The following is a 25,602-nucleotide window of genomic DNA, read 5'->3' on the forward strand; positions in this document are numbered from 1 at the left end:
ATCTTTCTTCTATCATTGACAGTCCCTCTAGGTTGTGGGCTGCTTGCCTGTGTTCCTGAGAAGCATCTACGGTACCAGTCTATAGAGTGTGTTTTCTTTAGTGAATTACCGGTATGTTTACCGGTAATAAACTTGCACTGTTTTATGTATATGTTTGATTACATACAGCCTTGTGACAGTTTTCCTGCATGTCATAAGCATTTGAATATAAATTAAAATGTTAAAATCAAATCTGATATTGTTTTACCTTTTATTTGGTGTGTGGAAGGTGTGCGGAAGAGGGGGTAGTCTTATACGGCGAGTATATAACAAACTCTGTATTTTGAGCGGAAATGTTAGGGGGTCGTCTTATACGCCCAGTCGTCTTATACGCCAGCAAATACGGTATGTTTTGTCTTTTAGTTGTATTTTTGAAGTGGTTGTGCAAGGCAGCAATTTCTGGTGTTTACCTATGCCGCCATCTTGGTTTCTCGAGATTGGGGTTTTTTAATCTTCTTTTTGGACATTGAAAGTGAGGGGATCTGCTTTTTTACCCCGAGATCAGATGAGATTGGGTGCATTCAGGGTGGTATGGCCGTAGACCAGCTTTTTCTTATTATATGTTTAGGGTTTATTTTTCCTCCATCCTATATAATAAAAGGGTAATATGCAAACCGACCGAATGGTGGAATGACCAGTCACTGTGATGCACACTGACCACCAGGGGGCAGACACTCAATGCAGGAGCTGCCCCCTGGTGGTCAGTGCACTCCCACAGGGGGAGCACCGCTCAGCCATAAACCAGGCTGACAGCTGGCAAGAGCAGTGGCAGTGGCAGGAGCTACTCCTGCCTCCACAGTGCTAAAGATGTCCCATCGAAGTTTAGCAGCTAAAGGGTGCAGGCCGAGCTGAGGGACTCCCCCCGCCCCCCAAGTGCATGAATGTCGTGCACCGGGCCTCTAGTGTTATATAAAGGGCTATTTTCTGTATGGTTTTGGGTGCAAGAGGAATAAAGAAGTCTGAAATTTTTCTCTCCAAATGTAGTCTGTTCATTATTCAAGACAAATTTAAATGGATTTTCAATTTTGGGTTAACCTACAGAAATAGCATTTATTAATTAGTAACATGTTACTAAATGCTTGTGTCGTTTATATGTAAATTAGTTAAGGAATACGGTATTAAATAAATACTGAGTTAAAATGTGTTGCTAAGATAAGACGCCTATTTTGTTTTCTAAATGAGATAATTCCGTTTTTAAAATAATACTCACCCAGCCAGCGTGGCTCAGTGGTTGAGGTCATGAACCTATGAACTAGGAGGTCACAGTTTGATTCCCTAAATAAAATAAAAATACTCACCCAGCTGGTATGGTTCAGTGGTTGAGCATTGACCTATGAACCAGGAGGTCACAGTTTGATTCTCAGTCAGTGCACATGTCCGGGTTATGGGCTCGATCCCCAGTTGGCAGTGTGCAGGTGGCAGCCAATGAATGATTTTCTCTCATCATTGATGTTTCTATCTGTCCTGCTCCCTTTCTCTCTGAAATCAATAAAAATATATATTTTTTAAAACGAACTACACTGTAAAGTGAAAAAGAAAGCTGAATTCAAAAGTATAGATCTGGTTTAATTGCTATCTATTTGAAAAAGCATAAAACTTTAAGAATGAAAGGAAACATAATAAAGTGTTAATAATTTATTATTAAGTGGTAAAATTGTAATTTTTGTTCTCCTTACAATCTGTGTTTTCCAGATTTTCACATTATTAATGTTTTATTAAGAAAGAAAGTATATTTCAAAGGTGTATTCCCTGCTTCTATTTAATGGTGTTAAAGGGACCAGTCACTATACAACTCACAGTGTTCGAAGACTTTGAATTATCTAGCTCAGTGATGTAAACGAGCAATCACAAAATCATGCATTTTAAAACCATTAGATTCTCTAGCAATGCCATGTGGATAGCACCACTCCAACAGTTGTAATGACTATGCTAGTTGACTTGGCATTTAAACTGAAAAGAAAAGTAGTTATTCATCTATGAGAGTACTTCTTTTCATCCCTTGTTTGCTTTTTCTCTTTAGATGTCATTGACAACTGTAAGCTGGTTTCAGATGAATGTCGAAAAAAGGTAAAAGCACTAACAATAATCCAGTTATGAAAGGCTTCATTACCATTTTTTTAACACTTTTTAAAAAAATATATCTTATTGATTTTTTACAGAGAGGAAGGGAGAGAGAGAGAGGGATAGAGAGTTAGAAACATCGATTCAGCTGCCTCTTGCACGCCCCCTACTGGGGATGTGCCCGCAACCGGGGTACATGCCCTTGACCGGAATTGAACCTGGGACCCTTCAGTCCGCAGGCCGAAGCTCTATCTGCTGAGCCAAACTGGTTAGGGCTTCGTTACCATTTTTGCCTGAGAATTTCTTCAGGTTCATTCACACAAATGAGAATGAATGCAAAGTGCTTGTAGCCATACCTGGAACATAGTAAACACTCAATAAATGTTAGGTTTATTCTTTGGATTACAGCACTCAACTTCTTTTAAAGAAAAAATTACCAGTAACATTTTAATAACAACAAAACTTACATGAAAAACTTTTAAATGATTACCAAAATATCCTGGTATCTTTACATTAATTGGAAAGTTAAACAAAACTACTTTGGTTTTGCTCCTTTAAATTGATCAGGAAATTGCCTTAGTTCTCTGCTTTTTTGAGTAGGTGTCTGTATCTCTTTTAACAAAATAAGATTCCAAAGGTGAATCAAATTTAATACTTTCATATGAGAATGAAAATGTTTTTGTAGTGATAGTATGATTTTTAGTTGGTTTCACTGAATTGCTGAGCTGAAAGTACTTTTTTTTAAAAAAGAAAGAAAAGCAGCCTTTTGCTGCTCTATTTAGTTACATGTAAACCTAAACCAACAAAGATCTTTTCGGTTGCTATATGTAATAGATACTCATACTCCAGTCTTTACCATTTAAAGCAGTTCATGGAAAAACAGTTGACTACATTGTTTTGCTTCCTATAAAATTAAGCAGCTTAATGGCAACTCTGCAGCCTTCGTGATTTAGGTATTTGTTTCTTCCTAGTTACTGGAACTAAAGGAAAAATTTTATGCTATTGAAACTGACCCTCGTCTTACGGTAGAAGAGAAGAACCCTCATATGGTAGAATGGTAAGTGTGTATTCACCATGGGAGGGTTCAAATACAACCACCTTACATAACAGTTACAACTAGTGGTGTCTTTCCCCCCCAGTACCATGTGCACATAGATTAATACATTGTCCAATGAGTTAGAGCAAGTGATTAAATATGACAAAACAAATTCTCTAATCACTCTCACAGTCTAGAATTAGTTTTGTTCTGCTTTGTTTTTGAAGATGAAGAAATAAATTCGGTAGGAATAAATTTAAAATTCTGCACCTCAGCCTGAAACTCAAAACAAGAATTTGTGTTCTCTGAAGTCTATGGACAAGATGTGGCTCAGTGTGTCCAGAAAACGACGTAGGATTTAGATGGACTCTGTGCTGAGACCCAGCCGGCCTCTGCTGATGGTGAATTCATGGCAGTGCGCCCCTCGCTCTAGGCAGAGCACGCTGCCAGCACAGTGCTGCCTCCTGGGAGAACACTGGAGAGGTGCTGACACTCAGAGGGTCGGAGCAGCCACTAAGATAGGCCCAGACACTGGAGCCGCTCCATTTGAGGAACATTTCAAAGAATGGAGACTTTGGATCTGAGAAGTAACATCGAGTGGTTTTAGAATCTTAAGAGACCAGAAATGATGTTGTTTATATTCATTATCCCATCACCCAACTGCGTACCTTGCACACATGAATTCATCAGTGTTTATGGTGGGAAGTGTTGAAAAGAGGTTCGACTCACTCAACATGCCAAACTGGAAACAGACATGGAAGGCTTAGAACATAGATTTCAGCACGATGACAGGACTGTCGAGGAATTAGAATGTTCTAGCAATGGCATAGCTTCCCAGGGAGAATGAGCTCACTAGCAGGATGGGAGCCACCCAGAGAGGGGGTTTCACTGAAGAGTATTATAGGGGGGATTTGTGGGTGTCAGGTGGAGAGGTTCTAAAGGCCTGTTATACTGAGACGGTGTGATTACAGGTGCTTTTATGTGATTACAAAGCACCTGTATGTGGATAAAACTTCCCAGAGCAAGGATCTTCTCTTTTGCTCACTAGGCAGCATCTTCGGTGCTTAGGCATTCCATGAGAATTCAGACTCCAGGCCAGTGAAAAATGGCTTTCCTCCAGTTCTTCCTGGAATCAAAGACATGATTATGCTTCCTGAGGTTGGAGCTCTTATCCGTAGAACGAGGAAAGGTTTATACCTAGAATCCTCTCATGGTCTTATTAACACACCCAAAGTAAGCCAGAGTTTGGGGAGAACTGGGAAATGCACTAAGAAGTGAGAACATGTGTATCATCTTTTGAGACATGTGAGGTATATGTTCATTAGAAATGAATGTAAAGATCTGAAATTTAAGTCCAAACTAGCATAAATGAAATACTGCATTTTCACATACCAAAGAATGCTTTGTCATAGAGAATAGTATTAATTCGCTTTCATTGATTTTTTTTCTTTGGGCATAAACTCCAGGTACACTAAATCACATCACCTGCTTGTTGAACAGGGTATACCGAGAGCTAAACTTAAAGAAATTGTGGCAGAATCCGATATTATGCTCAAGTAAGTTTCACGGGTGTTTTTTGTTGTTAATTGTCTACAGACCTGACCTGTTACATGCCGTATTCAAGTGTATATTTTTATTAAAATAATCTATGAGAATATCCCATATAAAAACATATCCAGAACATGCCGCCTGTCACATAATAAAAGTGGCGAGATAGGAATTGAGACTGACACGTCAGATCGTGGTGCAGGGAATGAAAGCCTGTGAGCTTGACGCACTGATTTACATTTTCTTTCTCCAAATTTAAAATCTCAAGACTTACAGTTAGGAAAACAAGACCATTTTGAAGTTTGTTTGTTTGTTTTTTAGCAGAAGTACTTTTCAAAGATATGAAATATAAAAAAAGAATGTTTATAAGTCAAATTGAACGTGTTTAACTAAGTACCCTGTTTTTATGATGTACCCTCTTTTAAACTTGTCATAAATCTACTTTCTGAATTCTCCGAGTCCCTTGAAAACGATCTGTAGGAAAGGTGCATATGTTTTAGCAAATAATAAAATATTTCTATTAGGTGAATTATTGGATATTAACATGTTAAAGCTTATTTTCAATTCTGTTTACTACCTCTTAAATTCTTCAACTCCCATAACCAAATATGATGCTATTTCTTTTTTTCTTTATTCCTTTTCCTTTTTTTTTTTTAATGATGATGCTACATTAAAGGCTTCTGAAGAAAGCATTCAGTTGTCAGAGTGTGAGGACTGCTAGTATTTCATTCCTTTGTTGGGCAGCTTATCCTAGGGCCAGGGAGCGTGAAACAGGAAGAGAGGATTTTAAGATGAAAACATTACCTGTAGCTGCCACCTCTTAGGCAGGAGAGAGGCCGGGTGTGAAGGAATCCAGCTCGGTCCCTGCTTTTCCAGCAATAGGGAGGAGATGAGTAGAATGACAAGCAGCAGGTCTTGCAGCTCACCCCAAATGGGGTTTTCAAGCTGAAGTTTAATGATTTGCTGTTCACTCGTATAAATTCTGAACTGTAGGCTTCTCCATATTCAATGCGAGTCTAAAACCATCTCATTTTTACTGTGAGAATTTACTAAAAGGAGGGTAAAAAGTTAACTGTTGTTCGAAAAACTTGTGCTAGTCTCAGACATCAGTAACAGTCCCCTTGGGCTTTATTTTGAAATGAGAACTAAGTGAATCATAGAAATATGTGGCTTTTTAAACATCTAGGGCAGTGGCCGGCAACCCGCGGCTCGCGAGCCACATGTGGCTCGCGAGCTGCAGTTTGCCGACCACTGATCTAGGGGGAAAAGAGATATGTCTTCACGCCTAACAGTCATACCGTGCCTCCGCCTTGCAGGGAAGGATATGAGAATTTCTTCGATAAGCTCCAGCAACACAGTATCCCCGTGTTCATATTCTCGGCCGGCATCGGAGACGTACTGGAGGAGATCATCCGGCAAGCTGGTGTTTATTATTCCAATGTGAAAGTAGTGTCCAACTTCATGGACTTCGATGACAATGTAAGACTATCAGGTCATTCCTTATCATTGCTTTTAAAATCTGAAACTATTCTAACCATGTCAATGCATTTGTTATTTATTATTTCATGTGTGCTTCTTACATGAGGCCAAGTTCATAGGCCCACAATAGGCCTCATCACCTCTCGCAGTGTTGTATCCATACCCATGTTTCAAGCATAACAACTCTGCTCAAACTTTTGTTCCCCAAGCTACAGACTAATCTTAAAATTAGTAAAATGTCTAATGTGATGTAATGCAACAACTCTAAAGAATTCACATCTATGGATGGGAAAAAAGAAGTGGCTTTGAACTAACGTCATTTGAACTAGTTCTTCTAGTCAAGACAATATAACATACATAGAATGGCACCTTTGGTTAGGAACCAAATGAAAGGTAAAAAATTGGGTTTTCAACTCATGTTTAACGTTTAAAGTATCTCTAGAAAGTCATTTACTTCTCAGTCCTTCTTACCTATCATGAATGGGAAACTACAAGAAGTAAAATGTGTAAAGCCTGTTATTTCACAGGATTTATGTCTTTTGAATAGGGCATGCTCAAAGGATTTAAGGGAGATCTAATTCATGTGTTTAACAAACACGATGGTGCCTTGAAGAACACAGATTATTTCAATCAACTGAAAGACAACAGCAACATAATTCTGTTGGGAGACTCCCAAGGAGACTTAAGAATGGCAGATGGAGTAGCTAATGTTGAACACATTCTGAAAATTGGATATCTAAATGATAAAGTAAGTATGAAAATCTCATTTCTTTTTAAGGAAAAACCAGGTTGTCCTGGCCAGTGTGACTCAGTTGGTTGGGTGTTGTCCCTTGCACTGGAAGGTTGCTGGTTCGATTCCCAGTCAAGGGCACATGCCTGGGCTGTGGGCTCAATCCCCAATGGGGGAGTACAAGAGGCAGTTGACCAATGTTTTGCTCTCACATCGATGTTTCTCTCTCCCTCCCTGTCTAAATATAAATCGATAGAAATGTTTCGTTTTCTTTTAAAAAGGAAAAAACTAGGGTGAAACTGGTCCGGTAATTGCTACCCCAGGTTCCTGAGAAAGCAGTTCTTTTGGAGCCGTCCGGGTTGCTCTTTACCCCTTCCCTTTGGTGATGAGTAAAGGAGCTGGTGTGCACTGTGGGTGGTGGGAAGGAAGGGTGTACATTGTAAAAGGCCTCTCTGGCCTCTCCTCCCTCGATGCCAATAGCACTCCCCGGTCAGGAGAATAAAAAACTTAGCCATTGCCAAATGTTCCTTGGGCACCTTATCCCCACATGAGAACCACTGGAATAGAGAGAATTCTTTTAGGGAGAAAAGCCCCTAAGTGGAAAAATATCTGTCAATGAGCCTTAAGAATCTTTTTTAGTTGATTCTAGAGAGAGAGGAAGGGGGAGAGAGAAACATCGATGAGAGAGAAACATCAATACTGTTTGCTGCCTCCTGCACGGCTCCTGTTGGGGATCAACCCATGTATGTGCCCTGATAGGGAATCGAACCCATGACCTCTTGGTGCATAGGTTGTCACTCAACCACTGAGCCACACCAACTGGGCAAACCTTAAGAAATTGAATATTTCCGCCCTGGCTGGTTTGGCTCACTGGATAGAGCGTCGGCCTGGGGACTGAAGGATCCCAGGTTTGATTCCGGTCAAGGGCATGTACCTTGGTTGTGGGCACATCCCAATTAGCGGATGTGCAGGAGGCAGCTGATCGATGCTTCTCTCTCATTGATATTTCTAACTCTCTATCCCTCTCCCTTCCTCTCTGTAAAAAATCAATAAAATATATTTAAAAAAAGAAATTGAATATTTCCTACAAATAAATAAAATGAAAAATTAAATAATTAAAAAGAACTTGAATATTGAAAAGTACTGCTTCATTTCAAATGTTTTATGAAAGTTAATTTAGTTTTTTATTAAATTCACTGTCATAAGACATTTTTTTGCCTAACAGATTTAACATAACAATGTGGTTCGTACTGAAATTATTTGCTTCTCCCTGGATATTAATCTTTGTGTTTTTTGTTGTTGTTGTTGATTAGGTGGATGAGCTTTTAGATAAGTACATGGACTCTTATGATATTGTTCTAGTCAAAGAGGAATCCTTGGAGGTAGCCAACTCTATCTTACAGAAGATCCTATATAAGTGAGCATTCTACAAGGAGACGCCTGTCCTGTGGGTGCAACGGGTGCAGGAACCGCGCGTGTGTTCGGCGTGTGAAAGACTTTTATTTATCACATATCCTTGCTCAGACATGCTGAATCCATCAACCGGAACCTCGTTTTCTGCCTCTCTCAACACACTCCTCACCATATTTTTTAACATTAAAAAAACCTTAAAGTCAAAATTTGAAAAAACTGCCTACATTTCCGGAGTGAATTTTGTAGTTTACTGTTAAGAAGTTTTGAGGAGTCTTTTTACGTGTGTGTGATTTTAAGTATTGAGGTTTTTGTAATTTAAGTGAATTATGCTGATGGTATCACCATCTCTTAAAATTGTGTTCGTTATGCTTTTTGGGGGAAATTGAAACTTACAAGAACATACTAGCACATGGTGTTGGAAAAGCTTGGTATCCAAATGTCACTAATCATAAGATGTTCTGTATTGATGCACTGATAATAAACATGAAATGAAAAGTCTTTTTAATTCTATTGGCAAGACTATCATTCATTCATTCAACAAAAACTTAAGCACCTGTTGGGTTTATTTTGTATGTGTTTGATAATCTTGCAGTCAGGCCAACTTCCCTGCCAAAATGAAAATTTTTTTTCTGTCTTAAGTGATAATTTTGAAAGGTGGTATAGCCCTGGCCAGTGTGGTTCGGTTGGTTGCCACACTCAGGTCGCTGGTTCAATTCCTGGTCAGAGCACATGTCCGGATTAGGGGCTCGATCTTCAGTCAGGGGTGTGCAGGAGACAGCCGATGGATGGTTCTCGCTCATAGATGTTTCTCTCCCTTCCCCCTCCTTTCTCTCTCTAAAATCAATAAAAACATATTTTTTTAAAAAGAGAAAAGAAAATCTATATAAATTCCTAAGTAATCTGAGATCAAATGCACTAGGTTTTAACAAAATAGTGCAGACTGCTTATGCTTGCAAAGTAGCCTCATGGTTTGTTTGTCTGTAGAGAGGAAGAGGGAGAGAGAAACATCGATTTGTGTTCCACTGATTTATGCATTCACTGGTTGATTCTTCTATGTGCCCTGACCGGGGATCGACCCTTGGTGCACCGGGACAACCAACCTGGCTACCCAACCAGGGTGCCTCGTGATGTTTCAAGCACACGGGTCACATGCATGCGTAGATGTCTGATTCTCTAAGATACTCTAATCCCCAACTAGCATCGAAGACGTAGTTCATGTTTTGAGCCCAAAGTTCAAAACCTGTGCCATAAGCCCGGTGGTCCTAAGGCAGAGACTGGCCATCTGTTCTATCAGGAGGTCCCTGCTGCCTCAAGGGGCAACCCAGAAATCCGGTGTGAAATGTGATGAAGGGAAACGCTGTGCGTGGCACCTCCACCCTCTGTTTGGGCTCATTAGTGCTCACGGCCTTGGCGGGCAGAGCCGTAACCCATAATCATAACGCAAACGTGAGCGAGTGTTGCCGCAGCTTCACAAAGTGAGGCCAGCCAAGCGCACGGAGTCCCTAGGTTGCTTCTGCAAAAAGCAAGCAACGTTTGATTTTTAAAAACATACATGTATTTTCCCCTATACATGTACCCATTGTCCTCCATTTGCTCCCACCCCAAACCCTATTCATTCTCCACCTTCCTCTGCTTCCAAAGAGGCTGATCTCTAACACCAGCCCCCGAGTTCCTTTTCCTCTGTTTCGGACTGGGTTCAGCGACTGGGAGCCAGTGGCAGGGCAGAGGACCCCCCTCCCTTGCCCCCCACCTTCCCCTGTCTGCTGCTGCACCAGCCACAGCTCAGGATGGACGTGCCTCAGGCCCTGTCTACACTCCCCTTGACCCTTCAGGCCCAGGGAGAAGCAGCCTCCTGCTGTTGCTGCCACCAGCCATCCCGGGTACCTTGACATTCTTACTGAGTCCCAGAGTCCTGGCCACACCTCTACAAACAGTCCTGTCATTATCCTCCCTGCAGAGGTCCTTGGAGGGCGTTTCCCGCCAGGACCCTGAGCCTACACCCTCTAACTCTCTCCCAAGTCAACACAGCGAGGTCCTGCGCGTTCTGATCCGGGGGATTCTGACTGCCCGGTATATTCCCACGGGATCCTCTCCGCCTTCCAAGAAAACACCACAAAGCCTGGTGAGAGAATTCAACGTTTTATACACGAAAAGATGGGTTTCCCAACATTCAATTGAATGAGTGCATGGCGTTTTCATGGACTACCTCAGAGCTACATCAGTACAAAACAGTTTAAATTAGTAACAGAAAGCCGTTTCAGAAGGAAAAGCGCAGGTCACTTCGGGGAGGGGAGGCGGTGCCATCACCGGTGGGGAACAGAGGAGATAAGGCAGCAAGGTGTTCACTGCACAACGTGGGGACGGCCCCGGGGGCAGGGTCCTTGTTACACAGAGTGAGGTCCCGGGTGTCAGGGCCCTCCCTCTCCAGGAGGCAGAGGAGCATCCTGTCCCCTTGTTTATGCTCATCGGCTGGGAAGACATGGCCACCTGGGCCACAGGGAGATGCCCTGCACGCATCTATCTAATCAAAGGACTTAGGGCGCCACGGGGCAGAGTGACGGGGCTGAGACGGTGAAGCAGGTGCTCTCGCGTGGCAGACGCAGTCACGTTCTCTGCCCGTGGGCCTCCATGCCTTTTGTGTGGTCCCCAGTTTTTCACCTCCAAGCTATCCAACCAAACAGAGGACCACAAGGGCATGGGGCGATTAAGCAGAAAAGCGTGTGTGTGTGTGTGTGTGTGTGTGTGTGTGTGTGTGTGTGTAGGAGGAGGAGGAGGAGGTGGAGGCTGGGCCAACCAGAAGGAACTGTACAGGCCGCTGAGAAGTTTTTGGGGGCTTTCTGGGAACCCCACCGGGCATGCCCTTCGCTTTTTCTGCCCGTCTGGACAACGCTTATAAAACACCAGCAAGTTAAAAAAAAATTTGTCTTAATCCTCTTTACACAGATATCCTGGATTTTTTTCTTCTGTTCCCTGCAGGATGGTTATAATAACTTCTATACGACACTATTTTCCCTTAATAACAAAACTACCCGGAAGGCCCGCAGAACATGGCAGCGCCGCCTTTTCAGTATCCCACACAGCCCGTGCGAACGCCCCTCGCACCGATGCAGTCTAACGCCCTGGCATTCGGCCTAAAATTCTCACGTGTGTATCGACCCAGCCTTGATGTGTGGCCACCTGCCCTTGCTGACAATTCACCTTCCGAGAGAGCCCGGCGCCCTCCCAGCACGCTCCGCGGCCATGGGGCTGGGCGTCACACACGGGGCTCCTCCGGCTCAGAGTTCATCGTGCTTGGCCTCCTGGTCTTTGAGCTTGAACTCCTCGGCCGTGACCTTGCCGTCTGCGTTGCGGTCCTGGTTGGTGAACATATTCTTCACAATCATCTCAGCATCAAAGCCGGGAGCGAGCTTCCCTTTGCCGGATGCCACCTGGGCATGAATGTACTCCGAGAACTGGAAAGGGGAGGGACAGGCTCAGGCCCAAACAGAATGGGGTTTGCATCTGAGCTGGCAGAACAGGAAATCCTCTGAGCTACGCAACCTGGGTTTTCCCCTCCAGATGCGGGTCAGAAACCGCCGCCTGAGTGACTCCAGCAGCCCTTAGGTTCCAGGCGGGCAACCCCGTGGCTGCTGGAGCTCCCCCTCCCCCGAAATCAGCCCTTCGTTCTTCACAAAGACGGCCCCTGACCACCCAGCCCCGGAGAGCACTGCTGCCCACACCATTCATTCACACAAGAAAAATCTATCGTCTACTGTGTCCTAGAGCTACATCCACACACAAACAAAACTTCCTGCACCTGTAACTCCAGCATATTCTGGTGGGAAAGACGCACAATTAAAAATGAGCATGAAAAATAAGCTCCCTATTAAGTAAGAAAGGGAAATGCTCCAGAAAAACAAGTGGAGCCAAGTAAGAAAGATCCTAAGTCCCAGTGGGCAAGGAGGTCGAAGTATGAATTCGGGGTCAGGGTCCGAGGCAGGGACAAAGGGAGACTTGCGCAGAGGCTTGAAGGAAGCGAGCGGAGGTGCCAGTTGTCCGGGGCCAGTGCCTTCTGGGGCAGAGAGGAGAGCGGGCGTGGAGGTGGGTGGGTGCCTGCCAGGTGTTCACAGCCCAGCCCAGGGAGAGGAGGTGGAGAGGAGGCCACAGCGAGCAGGCTGTGGAAAGGACTCTGAAATAGGGGGTTCTGCAGGGGTCTGAGTCGAAGCGGCCGTGATCCAACTTGTGCATCAGATCAGAGGACAGACTCCTGAGGAACCACCAGTGAGGTGGAAGGAACACCAAGCAGGTGAGGGGTTCTGGAAGACGGGGGAAGAAGGTGGCGTGCGAAGGAGTCAGCTGTGTCGAGGTAAGAGAGTGAGGACCGACCACTGGACTCAGCAATAGGAAAGGCACCGGTCCCCTGGCAAGACCAGGTGCAGCGCTACTGTGAGCAAGCCAGTCGCCGGGGAGATGCTGAGGGCGTGAGAGAAAGGGGAGAAGCTGGGGCGATGTCCCTGAACGAGCAGGCGTGGGGCGGGTGGGATGGACGTCAGCAGGGCTGTGACGGACAGAGGACTCTACTACCCAGCTCCACCAGGGTGTCTGCTACAGGAGACACAGCACTAGATGCTCAAACAGGGCTGTGGGTCCTGGCTCCCGCCACGGGGGAGCTGGGTGACCCTGGGCAAGTCATCGACCTTCTCTGTGCACAGCTGCTTCCTCTGAAAACTAGGGATGATTCCGTGACTGTCATAAGGGCCAAGCAAGGTAACAGATGGGAAAACAGCACGCCAGGCATGCAGCGAGCGCCCAGGAACTGGACCTGACCAGAGCCGAGACCCTGAAATCAGTCCCTGTAGCTCAGTTTCTGCAAAGAGCTTCGATTAGAGCAGCGGTTCTCAACCTGTCGGTCGCGACCCCTTTGGCGGTCGAACGACCCTTTCACAGGGGGCACCCAAGACCATCCTGCATATCAGATATTTACGTTACGATTCATAACAGTAGCAACATTACAGTTATGAAGTAGCAACGAAAATAATTTTATGGTTGGGTCACAACATGAGGAACTGTATTTAAAGGGCCAGAAGGTTGAGAACCACTAGATTAGAGCGTGCGTGTGAGAGCGCTTGGTGCTTGTGTGTGGAGGGTCTCACCAGCACAGAGCTGAACACAGGTGTCCTCCCCACGCTGGGAAGGCTCCCGGCCCAGGACGGCTCCCTGAGCTCCTCTGGTCCCACCTGCCTGCAAAGGTCGTTACCTCTTCCAGGAGGACTTCTCCGTTGCCATCCTTGTCGATTTCTTCGAAGAGGTTGGATGACACCTCGTCGTTCCATATGAACATGTACCCCTCCGGCAGGCCGGCCACCAGCTCCAGCAGCTCGATGTCAAACACCAGCACGGCACTGCCTGGCACTTCTCCGTCTGCCTCACCGACAGGAAGGGGAGGGTTAGCGCCATGGGGCAGTGGACAGACCCTCAGCCGCCAGCCACCCCACCCTGGCCTCCAGCCACCTCATGGCGGGCAGGCAGTTCTTGGGAAAGCAAGGAAGTTCAGCATCAGCACATGGTTTTCCCATCTTACAGGGTGTGACCAGCCTTTTTTTTTTTAAATATATTTTTATTGATTTGAGAGGAAGGAAGAGGGAGAGAGAGAAACATCCATGAGAGAGAATCGTGGGTCGGCTGCCTCCTGCGCGCCCCGCACTGGGTTGCCTCCTGCACGCCCCACACTGGGGATGGAGCCTGCAACCCAGGCATATGCTCTTTCCGGGAACTGAACTGTGACTGGTTCATAGGTCAACACTCAACCACTGAGCCCGCTGGCCGGGCCAGCATTTTTTTTTTTTAATAAAGAAACAGAATAAAACAATTAGGGTACCTTGCACGTAGGAAGGGTAAGTATCATTCCATGAAGCTTGAGTTTCCATGTTACAGATAAACCTAAATGTACATGTCTCTATGTATAAATATATATTGTATATTTACATGTAACACAGGTTAGGAGATAAAACACACTTCTTACTGTGTGTCTTGGTGATTCAAAGGCTCTAGAAGAGGCCACAGTGGGAGAGCTGAGTAGATCTCCCACATATTCAGAGCAGTGAGGATAATAAGACATGCCTTCATACGTGGTCCAAGATGACGGCAAACACGAACTCAAGAACTGCATCTACAGCATCGCCCCTGCTTTCTCAAGAGGACGTGGGGCATTCGCCTGGCGTCAACTCTGAATCTATGGGGGTCTTCACACAAAAATGCCAAATGCTTTTTTAAAAAATCCAATAGATTCTTTGGGTTCAAAATGGGAGGAGCAGGGCTGGGGGACAGGGTGTAAACGGTGAAGGGAGCCCCGGCCAGGGGGGCTCAGTTGGTGGAGTGTCATCCCATGCACCGAAAGGTCCCCCGTTCCATTCCCTGTCCGGGCACATACGCAGGTTGTGGGTTCAATCCTTGGTTGGGGTGGGTACTGGAGGCAATCAATAGATGTTTCTCTCTCTGAAATCAATAAAATTATATTAAAAAATGTTTTTAATCTGAAATAAACAACAAAAACCTGCCACTTACCCACGCCAGCCTCCCCGTAGCCCAGGTGTGGCGGGATGATCACTGTCCGCTTCTCCCCGACGCACATCTCCCGGAGCCCCATGTCCATTCCCAGCACCACTTGTCCAGACCCCAGGACAATATTATACGTTTTGCCTAAATTCCACCTGGAAACGAAACAGAAGCGTCCCCGGTTAGGTCATCAGCCCATTGGCACTTGAGTGTCCCCGGCACATCTCATCACTGCCAACGGCACAGATCCCCCATCTGGTCACGAGGAAACAGACAAACCCACACGGAGGGGCACTTTGCAAAAATAAACAGACACAAACAAAACACCTATATCCTCTTCAAAGGCGTCCAGATGGAAATCAGAGGAGGGCTGAGGAGGTGTTCAGGGTTAGGACATCTTGGAATGGGGCCCGTTGGCTATTAAAGGCCTTAGGGGAACATTCAGCAAACTTCATGGGGCCTGAAAGTGAAAGGTGGTGGTCTATCAGTGTCACCTTCCTGACGTGGGTGCATGACGGAGCTACGCAGGAGGAGGAGCCGGTGGTAGGAAAAGCACACGAAAATCCTCAGTGTGATGGGGCATCGCGGTGGCGATTCTCCAGGGCTTCTTTCCACGGCTTTTACAATTTTTAAGTTTCAGTCGATGTTCTAGTCAGAAATTCCCAAGGGAATTTAAAAAATAGATAACGTAGTGAAAACCCTGCCTTGCAGATTCAGCAAAGCCTGAGTGTGACGCCGAAACCGGTTTGGCTCAGTGGATAGAGCGTTGGCCTGCAGACTGAGAGGTCCCAGGTTCGATTCCGGTCAAGGGCGGGTGCCTGGGTTGCGGGCACATCCCTAGTGGGAGGTGTGCAGGAGGCAGCTGATCGATGTTTCTCTCTCATCAATGTTTCTAGCTCTCTATCTCTCTCCCTTCCTCTCTGTAAAAAATTAATAAAATATATATTTTTAAAAAAGCCTGAGTGTGAATCCTGGTTTGGCCACTGAACTTGACCCTGGGAAGTGTGATCTCGGTTCCTCCTCTACGAGGTGGAGGGAGTAATGGCTGTCGCTCAGGGATGTCCTCAATCGGAGACAGTATCTTACGCTTGGCACAGTGGAGAGGATGCATAAAGCACTCAATAAACAGATGGCCTTGAGGGTCTTGGGTCTGTAACCCTCTTTGACTCCAGAAAAATAACTATGAGTTTAATTTGGGCCATGGGTTTTTTTGTTTTGTTTTTAAATATATTTTTATTGATTTTCAGAGAGAGAAAGGGAGAAGAGGAGAGAAAACATGGATGTGAGAGGAAATCATTGATGGCTGCGTCCTGCATGCCCCCTACCAGGGGATCAAGGCTGCACCCCGGGCATGTGCCCTGACTGGGAATTGAACCAGCAACCTTCCAGTGCATGGATGACGCCCAACCAACTGAGCCACACCGGCCAGGGCTGGGCCGTGGTTCCAATTACCTGTGATACCCATGGTCCCTGGGTAATCAGACAAATAAACGCTGGCTCTCTCACCTCCATCACTACTGAAAATAAAGGTATTTCCAAAAAATGGCAACCCTATCGCCTCCTCAGGGCAAACAGGGGGCATGTGCTTCAATGCCGAGAAGAGCTCCCCCCACCCCAATACCTTAGAGGCCCTTTGGAGCCCCTCACCAGCTGGTGACAACATGGGAGGGTCTGTCCCTTTGGGTCCCATCCCCTTCTCGGGTTCCCAGCCTCCCCTGCAGGCTCTTTCCCGCCTCCAGCTGGTTCCCAGGGCCCGGCCGGTTCTCTGGGGCCAGGAAACCAAAGCAGGGTTTGCATTCGTCCTACCTGGGACGAAGCAGAAGTCAGCCACTAGCACAGGCAGCCCTGGCGGGGGCTGCGGGAGGGGCGCCCAGCCGCCCCACACAATCCCTCCTTTGTCCGCCCCACAGAGGCGCCTTCTATGGCTCTTCTCCAGGGACCGGAGGGGGCCGCCCAGGGGACCACAGGGCTGCGAGGTCTCAGGGATCAGGCAAGAGCTCATTTAGTCATCACACAGCGAGTCCGTCTCCCTCTGTGAGGCCAGCGTGAGCTCGCAGGAAGAACCCTCGCCGCAAGCAACGTGCTTTCATGCTCATGTCTGCAAGCTCCGTCCGTTCTTTCTCCTCGGGGCATCCTTTTATTTGTTTCCTTATTTTCCTCCAGTTTTTCTCTGACATTCTCCTCATTCCTTCGGTGCATTCCCAGCTTCTGAGTGCTTCCTGCCTCCTGCCTCCTGCCTCCTGCCTGCAGCCGCCCTCGCGGCTCCCCACCCACATTCCCCTCCGCCCCCTCGACAGCCTACCCACTGCCTCCTGTTTGCAGCGCTCCCAGGGCCCGGCGGGACCAGGCCCCACCTTCCAGAAGCCACCCCCCCAAGTCCCACACTCAAGTGGGCAGATGCCACCCCACTTCCCTTCATCCCTTTATTCTGAAACATACACCCCCGAGAGCCCAGCAAGGATGCCGCCCATCGGTGCGGGTTCACACACAACACAAAGGCCCCCGGTAAAGGGCGGAGTTTGGTCAGAGGAAGGAGCCTCACGTGGCCTCCAGATGGTTGGGAACCCACTGAGCACACCTCAGACGGCTGGAAGCTGACTCTCCCTCCCCACGGGAGAAGTTCTTCCTGAACCCACTGGCACGGAATCTCTTTGCTCATTTCCTACCCTCGGCTCCCCCTCCCAGGGCCGGAGGGGCAGCAGCAAAATGTGAACGTTAGCAAGAGGTGACAGCACGCCACTGGCCCTGGAGCAGGTTCTAACCTCACGGAGCAGCGGGCTCACAGGCCTAAGCTCACTTCATCCCAAACCACAAGCCACGCTCCTCCCCTCCCTCCCTCCGCAGGCCTCTAACACCGGTGCAAGGAGGTGTGTTTCCAGTCAGCTTTCCCACAGAAGCTGGTGCCAGTTTCATTGACTCCATGGTGCCCCCCCTTTCCCCCCCCCCCCACATTTTAGCCTCTCTGTAACGGGGATACATGCTACAATGGGCAGCGTGTCATTCCCTTAGGGAAGCATTTTTACTTCCTAAGAGTTTCCTCATTTGATGCTTCTAATCAACACATTTTGGATGCGATCACGTAGGGTAACTGCATCAGGGCACAGGACCTCACAGCAGCAGAGAGAACGGTCTGGACGGTCTGTCCCTCAGGCCCGCCCCCCTGGCCGGGCTCCCCGGCCACACTGTCCCCGGAAGCCAGAGGCAGAGGAACTGGGGGGAGGAGAAGACCCTCCCCGTCCACAAGAAGTGCAGCACAAACACTTACATGAAGCCCTTCCTTCTCCCCACGACCACACGGCAGCTAAGCCAGGCTCAGCGCAAACACGGATGCACTTAGACATGAAGCGAGGCTGGCCCTGGCCAGTGCGGCTCAGCTGGTTGAGCGTCCTGCTGTGCACAGAGGTTTCGGGTTCGATTCCCAGCCAGGGCACATGCCCATTTTCAGGCTCGAGCCCCAGTAGAGGGGTGCAGGACGCAGCAGATTGCTCGCTCTCTCCCTCTCTCCCTCTCTCTCTCTCTCTCCCTCCCTCCCCTCTCCCTTTCTCTCTCTTAAATCAATAAAAACATATTTTTTAAAAAAAGGTTGACAATGTCTCTTTCCTCAAGAGAATATTGTATTAACTTACAGACGCATCTGAACATTCGATGCATCGGAAGCAAAGCTCCTTGAGCCTCATGACACCAGTTTATACTGTTGATTCCCTTGATGTGTTTCCAGCTAAGCTTCACAGAATGCCCCCTTCCAGCTACGCTCTGGGCGACGTAAGGAATAAAAACACGAACAAGCACCTTGGTGTCCCTGGGGCATTCAGACCAGCCTCCGAGACAGAAACTACACTAAAAGGCAGGGAACGCAACACCGTTATGAGACTCCGGAAGTGGGAGCAGCTGATTCTTCCTAAGAAATGAGGGCAGCCCTAGCCGGTTTGGCTCAGTGGATAGAGTGTCAGCCTGCGGACCAAAGAGTCCCATGTTCGATTCTGGTCAAGGGCACAACCCCAGGTGACGGGCTCAACCCTCAGTAGGGGGCGTGCAGGAGGCAGCCGATCAATGATTCTTTCTCATCATTGATGTTTCTATCTCTCTCTTCCTCTCCCTTCCTCTCTGAAATCAATACAAATACATTAAAAAGTGGGCTTGAGCTACGCGGGGGGCGGAGAAAAGGGCAGAAGCTGACCAGAAGGAAAGGACATGCAGTGCGCCTCCAGCCCCACTGCCCCGGGCGCCCCGGAGGCGGAAGCCGGCCCCAGCAGAAGACAAGACGGATGAGGCAGACGGAGCGGACAGAGACGGCCTGGTGTGTCAGGCTCCGGAGCCTGGCTTCCATCTGCTGGCTAATGTTTAAAGGCAGCAGTTAAAGACGAGAACTGTTTTTCAGAAAGACGATGTCACAGGAGCAGGGGGAGGCCATAAGGACACATCAGAGCAGTGATGTGGGCTTGAGCTACGCGGGGGGCGGGGGCGGGGGCGGGGGCGTCTATGGAGATGACAGTCCTCGGCCAGGATCTGATGAGAAGAAAAGGAGAACCCTCCAGCCCCCCGCACCCCCTCCTCTGACCCCCAGGGCCCTCACGTGGAGTCCAGCAGGGTCCCATCCAGAAGCGAGGCGTTGTAGTGGTACTTGAGGTAATCGCCCTTCTTACTCAGCACCGAGCAGTCGGGGGGCTTGTAGTGGGACGTGACGCTGATGGAGTCCGAAGGGTTGTGGAAGTCGATCACGTGGATGTCAAACACCAGGACGGCCGAGCCAGGGATATTCCCTAAAGAACAGACACGGGAAATGAGTGAGGAAACCCTCCAAGCGCCCCCAATCCGCCCCCCGCCCCCGACAACACCAAGGATGCCCTCAACCCTCACCCGCATTCGTGAGGGGCACGGGACTCAGGTATGAAACCCTAGAGAACCCTGGAAGAAGGAAGCTGGAATGGCCCTTAGAAGTAACCCGACCTTCACGTTACACATGGGGAAACTGAGGCACGGATTTGCCCTCCAGGTCGGAGCCAGTTGGGAGCACAGTTGGGACTATCAGTTCCAGATGATGAGCTCCTGCCCTAGGGCATCGCTCCACTGGAAAGATGCCTGGCTGAGCTCAGCACAGACCAGGCCACAGCTCAGCCACGTGAAGGCTCGCCCCGCTCCGCCCAGAGGCAAGAAGTGAGATGAGAAAATCAGCTGCAGGGTGAAAGCCGTGAAAGGAGGACCAAGGGCAGAAAGAGGACCAAGGGCAAGTTCCTGGGGAAGCCCGGCCTGCTCCTGCTGCAGCGCCGCCCACGCCCCCAGAGAGCCTCCCAGCGCACCGATTGCTTCTTCCACACAAAACCACTCATAAGATTTTATCTTCCGTTATCTCCACTGTGGAAACATGGCCTCTGAATAACGTTTTCGTTCACAAAAGTATTTTTCACGAATATCATCGTGTTCAATCTGCGCAGCAGCCTGGTGGGAAAAACGGCTGCGAGAAAATGCCGTGCCAGGGCTGAGCCTGCGAACCCCACGGGGAGCCCGGCGTCGCTCCACAAGCATTTACTGCGGTGACTGCGCGCCTGCCCTGAGGTAGGCGGTGAGGAAACCACACACTTTGTCTGTGTCCTGACACCCTCAGCGGTCAGTCCCTCAGGGATGAGCATTAGGTGCCAATCAAAAGAGGACAGAGGTGGACCCCTGACTCCCCCAAGACTCCCCCTGCCCCGCACAAAAGCACCTGGGGTGTCACGGGTCAGGGTGCTGCGCCCCCACAGCAACTTGGGATGCAGCAGCCTCAGGCCCAGAAAATTTATGAGCCTTCGATGCATCCCAAAACCTTATCTAATTCTCTGACAGAAAGCCAAATGGAGAAAAATCATTTAAGCAAATGTCTTCCCATCAATACATTCTTTTTAGAGAAAGGAAGGACTAGTCCTGAGGCCATAATTACAGGGACATAAACACTCAGAAGTAGTTTTCTATTTCTGCACGCCTTTGGCTAGAGGTAGAAGTTTACACGACACAAAACAACAGACATCGAGACACAAGGCAAACAAGCAAGGCCTGTTCCATGTGGCTCAAGCTATGACCTGTGGTGGCTGCATAAATGGAAAATTTATGTCGGGAAGAAACAAGTAACCTGAGGTTTCTTAGATATTCTGGACGTGCCCTCCGGGAAAACGTCCAAAGACCGCAGGCACAGTAGTAGTCAGGAAAGGGTAATATCATAAATATACAGCCTGCCAAGCCAGCCATAACCCCAGCAGCAAAAATAAAATAAAATCAGAATAAATGCCACATCAACTATTCCTAAGCAAGCTAGCAAAAAATGGTATATGAGGGGGGGAAAAACATAATTAAGAAGGGAAGTATGGCTTGGAATACTATGCAGCCATTAAAAATACCTGTTGATATAGAGAATTTTCACAACAAATTAGACAGAAAGAGAAATGACAAAGTTACGTGTACAGATGATCCCATTTTGGTCAGTATTTGTGTAGGTGGGTGTGTGTTTCCTTTTATCTACATAGATTCACATAGACTAAAAAACATAGAAGAGTAACCCGGGGTGGTGGACACACAATACAATACACAGATGATGTATTTAAGAACTGTACACATGAAACCTACACAATTTTATTAACCAACGTCACCCCAATAAATTCTATTTTTAAAAAGCATAGAGGACTATTCACTTCCTGGTCGTATTAGTTTCCTATTGCTGCTATAACAAATTACTACAAACTTGGTGACTTAATGTCCATGCCTTTCCCAGCCTCTCACGGTCACGGCCATTCCCTGCCTGTGGCCCCTTCTTCCATCTTCTACGTCAGCAGCTTAGCGTTTTCTCTTCTTTCTGACCTTTTGCTTTCCTCTTACAAAGACTCTTTTTAAAAATATATATATATTTTGACTTCAGAAAGAAAGGGAGAGGGAGAGAGAGAAGCATCAATGATGAGAAAAAAATCACTGATTGGCTGCTGCCTGCACATCCCCCACTGGAGACCAAGCCCGCAACCAGGGGAGTCCAAGTGGGACTTGCTGGTTCACAGGCTGACGCTCAACTGAGCCACGCTGGCCAGGCACAAAGGCTCTTGTAAGTACATCAAGGCTGCCTGGATGACCCAGGGTGATCGCCCCATCTCAAGATCTTTCCCTTAGTCGCATCTGCAAAGACCATTTTGCCATGAAAGTAACCTTCACAGGTTCTGGGACCAGGCGCGGGCGTTTTTTGGGGCCACTCTTCTGCTTGCCACACTACAACGTTCATTCCTGGGTGGGGGGATTATGGGAGGTTTTTGTTGTCTTGATCTGTATTTTCTTTTTCGAGAGTCAACATGTACTCGTTGTGTCCTTTTTAGGAGGGAGTTTACGATGAGAGGGACAAAACTGTTCTAAAACTGGATTAGTGTGATGGTTGCACAACTCACTACATTTACTAAAAGTCACTGAACTGGATCCTTAAAATGGTGAACTTTATGGCATATAAATTATACCTCAAATAAAGTTGTGAAAAAGCAAAACATGTTTCACCATTTACTCTCAAATGGCTTAACAACAACAAAACATAATTTATAGACAGAGAGAAAATAAACATAGCAAGATGTTACAACTGGGGAAACGAAGGGGAGCTCACTATATAGCTCTTCCACTCTGGAGCAGCTTTACAGTTTTTCCAAAGGAAAAGGCCAATCAGTGGGCAGGGAGGACCAGGGGAAACAGCAGGGCAGCTCCGGAAGGGAAAGCTGTTGGGGGCTTCAGGTCTAGTTGCACTTCAGTGTCGACACTGTGCTCATGAAGGCCGGGTTGCTTGGAATGGCCTGCAGGCAGCCGGCACTCACCTCTCCCATCCTCCCCGTACCCCAGGTGAGGGGGGACCACGATCCTCCGCTTCTCTCCGATGCAAACACCCAGTAAACCTTCATCCATCCCAGCAATCACGTAGCCCTGCCCGATGTACGTGTCGAAGGTGCGGTTCCGTGAGTAGCTGGAAAAGAACAGAGTTCCTCACAAGGGACACCACAGCTGTGACATCCGTCAGCACGGTGAGGCAGCAGGAGACAGAGGTCGCCAGTCCCCGAAGACTGTGACCTTATTGTAAAAATATGAATGGTTTTATTGATTTCCGAGAATGAAAGGGAGAGGGAGAGAGAGAGAGAGAAACATCAATGAGAGAGAAGCATGGATGGCTGCCTGGAGATGGAGCCCCCAACCCAGGCATGTGCCTGACGGGGAATTGAACTCGGGCCTCCAACCCAGGCATGTGTCTGAAGGGGACTTGAACCAGCAACATCCTGGGGTGTGGGAGGGTGAGCTAAACCAGCTGGGCAAATACAGTGAACCTTAGAATCGGAGGACACAGCCAGGAAAAGGCTCCTCTGTCCACACCCAGCGTCCAGGCTGCCCTGTCGACAGGGGCACCTCAGACACAAGCCCTCCAGCCTTCTGGTCACCTTATGAATGGGACACAGTAACGAGGAGCAACCACAGGAATGCAGCTAACGTAACTGAGACGGACGCTTGGCAACCACATCGGGCTAATGAAAAAAGCATCAAGGGAGCCCTTATCGGAACCTCCGCGAGCGTCCAAGGACAATGTCCAGCTTCTAAGGAGAACCTCTGCACAGGTGGGACGTGAACACAGAGCAACTGGACTCGGCAGTCTCCACCACCGCCTGGCGAATTCTCCCTGCCGTGTCCCCGCTCGCCACGCTGCCGTCTGGCGAGGACTTGGGTTTCCCAAGTGCCACTGGCAGGCGGCCCAAGCATTCCGCTCAGCGGAGATCCAGGCTCTGGGTGAACTGCCAACTGAGGTCAAGAATCATGAGTTTGGTGAGAACAAGAAGCAATTTCTCACAGCCCGATGATTCCAGAATAAAATCATAAAATTTCATCTGCCACGTCTACTACCCAACTCCGAACCGCAGGGATCTGCACCCGTTCTCCACCCCCACCTGGGGCAGATGGGCAGAAAGCCTGTCCTGAAAGAGCCAGTCTGTCCTACCATCCCCTCACTGAGCACAGCCGGGGTGACTGCCTCAGAGAAGGTGGGGAGAGCTGGGAGAGTCTTCCTTCTCAGCACCCTCAGAGACCACCAAGCCAAGGGGCGTGAAGAAATGGCAATAACAGTCCTGGCCGGTGTGGCTCAGTTGGTTGAGCATCATTCCAAGCACCAAGAGTTCACTGGCTCAATTCCTGGTCAGGGCATATGCCCGGGTTGTGAGCTCGATCCCCTTGGTCAGGGTGAAGGCATATGGGAGGCAGCTGATTGATGTCTCTCTCACATCTATGTTTCTCTCTCTCTCCCCCTTCTCTTTTTTAATATGTTTATTGATTTCAGAGAGGAAGGGAAAGGGACAGAGAGATAGAAACATCAGTGATGAGAATCATTGATTGGCTGCCTCCTGCACGCCCCCTACTGGGGATCGAGCCTGCAACCCAGGCATGTGCCCTTGGCCGGAATCGAACCTGGGACCCTTCAGTCTGCAGGTCAACGCTCTATCCACTGAGCCAAACCGGCTAGGGCTCTCCCTCTTTTCTTTCTAAAAATCAATAAAAACATATCCTAGGGGGTGAGGATTAAAAAAGAAAGAATACTGTTTTGAAGGTGCAGGATATAGCAAGCTCTCATTCCTGCAAAAAATTAAAATAGGGGAATATGTATTTCAATGTATATGTATGGATGACCGATGAAATTCATAACACTGCTTCCCTGTGAAGAGGGGCACTGGGTGTCACGGACAGGATAGGAGAACAATTCTTCATTGTATACACTTTTATACTTTGAGGATTTTGAACTATGACAGTGTATCACTTAGTAGGAAATAATAATGTTGAAAAAGAAAAAGAATACCATCTATTATACAAATTAGAAAGCTAAACTAGTTTAAGGTATGACACTGGCCCAGGAAGAGTTAGACCAATGGAAAAGGATAAAAATTCTAGACAAAGACCCAAAAGTATATTTTAAGAATTTGGTACGTAATAAAAGCCAGATATTTGATGAGTGAGGAAAAAAACAGTTATTCAATAAGGAGTGTTGGAAGCACTAGCTAACCATCTGGAAAAAACTAGTTAGATGCTTACTGTCACATTGAATACAACCAATTCCAGATGGATTGAATATTTAAGCATGAATGCATTCATAAGAGTGGAGAGGGACTGTGGAAAGTTATTAATATTTATGCTGGTAGTGAAATTGAAGGGGCTGATGGGAAATTATTATGTTCTATTATATACCTTTGCATTGTTTCACTTATATAGTAAAGTAGGGACTGGTGGTACAACATATCATAATGCGTACGTGGCTTTCATTTTGAGCCATGACTGTTACATTTTCCCCCGAAAAGAAAACCAAATGAAAAACTTAGAAGAAGAGATCCCAGGAGTGCAGGAAGAATGAATTATTCAAATAAAATGAAACCATATAACAATTCTTCTGAGTGTTTCTGGCTGACTATCAGTGGTTCTCAACCTGTGGGTCGCGAACAATGAAAATACATCCTGCATATCAGATATTTACATGACGATTCATAACAGTAGCAAAATTACAGTTATGAAGTAGCAACGAAAATAATTTTATGGTTGGGGGTCACCACAATACGAGGAACTGTATTAAAGGGTGTGGCATTAGGAAGGTTGAGAACCACTGGTAGATAAACGTGAAGTCTACTGCCTCCACTGTTTCCCCTACAGGAGTGGTTTCCAAACAGCACAGGCCATCTGAAGGAGCAAGACACACCTCACACAGGCAGGCCCCCGCCATCTGCACACCCGCAGCTGAGCCTTGTAAACCAAA

At 47.5% G+C, this 25,602-nt stretch overlaps 2 protein-coding genes across 6 annotated transcripts in view; one reads left to right on the plus strand and one right to left on the minus strand.

Moving 5' to 3' along the window:
• Positions 1-8,804, plus strand: part of NT5C3A (5'-nucleotidase, cytosolic IIIA) — a 54,052-nt gene extending 45,248 nt beyond the window's left edge. For all 5 annotated transcript variants that reach the window (XM_006757209.2, XM_006757211.2, XM_015559714.1 and 2 more), the window contains 6 exons: positions 2,060-2,106; positions 3,072-3,157; positions 4,603-4,692; positions 6,001-6,163; positions 6,711-6,911; positions 8,207-8,804. In XM_006757209.2, the coding sequence (XP_006757272.1) occupies positions 2,060-2,106; positions 3,072-3,157; positions 4,603-4,692; positions 6,001-6,163; positions 6,711-6,911; positions 8,207-8,314 (695 nt within the window). In that variant the 3' untranslated portion in view covers positions 8,315-8,804. The remainder of the gene's footprint in view (positions 1-2,059; positions 2,107-3,071; positions 3,158-4,602; positions 4,693-6,000; positions 6,164-6,710; positions 6,912-8,206) is intronic.
• Positions 8,805-10,429: 1,625 nt separating this feature from the next.
• FKBP9 (FK506 binding protein 9) overlaps positions 10,430-25,602 on the minus strand; it is a 28,184-nt gene continuing 13,011 nt past the window's right edge. The window contains exons 7-11 of the mRNA XM_015559711.1: positions 22,646-22,791; positions 19,414-19,600; positions 14,850-14,995; positions 13,543-13,706; positions 10,430-11,758 (exon numbers count right to left, since the gene is read on the minus strand). Coding sequence (XP_015415197.1) covers positions 11,582-11,758; positions 13,543-13,706; positions 14,850-14,995; positions 19,414-19,600; positions 22,646-22,791 — 820 coding nt within the window. The 3' untranslated portion in view covers positions 10,430-11,581. The remainder of the gene's footprint in view (positions 11,759-13,542; positions 13,707-14,849; positions 14,996-19,413; positions 19,601-22,645; positions 22,792-25,602) is intronic.

This window comes from Myotis davidii, unplaced genomic scaffold (genome assembly GCF_000327345.1).
Source record: "Myotis davidii unplaced genomic scaffold, ASM32734v1 scaffold573, whole genome shotgun sequence".
Taxonomy (NCBI): Eukaryota; Metazoa; Chordata; class Mammalia; order Chiroptera; family Vespertilionidae; genus Myotis; species Myotis davidii.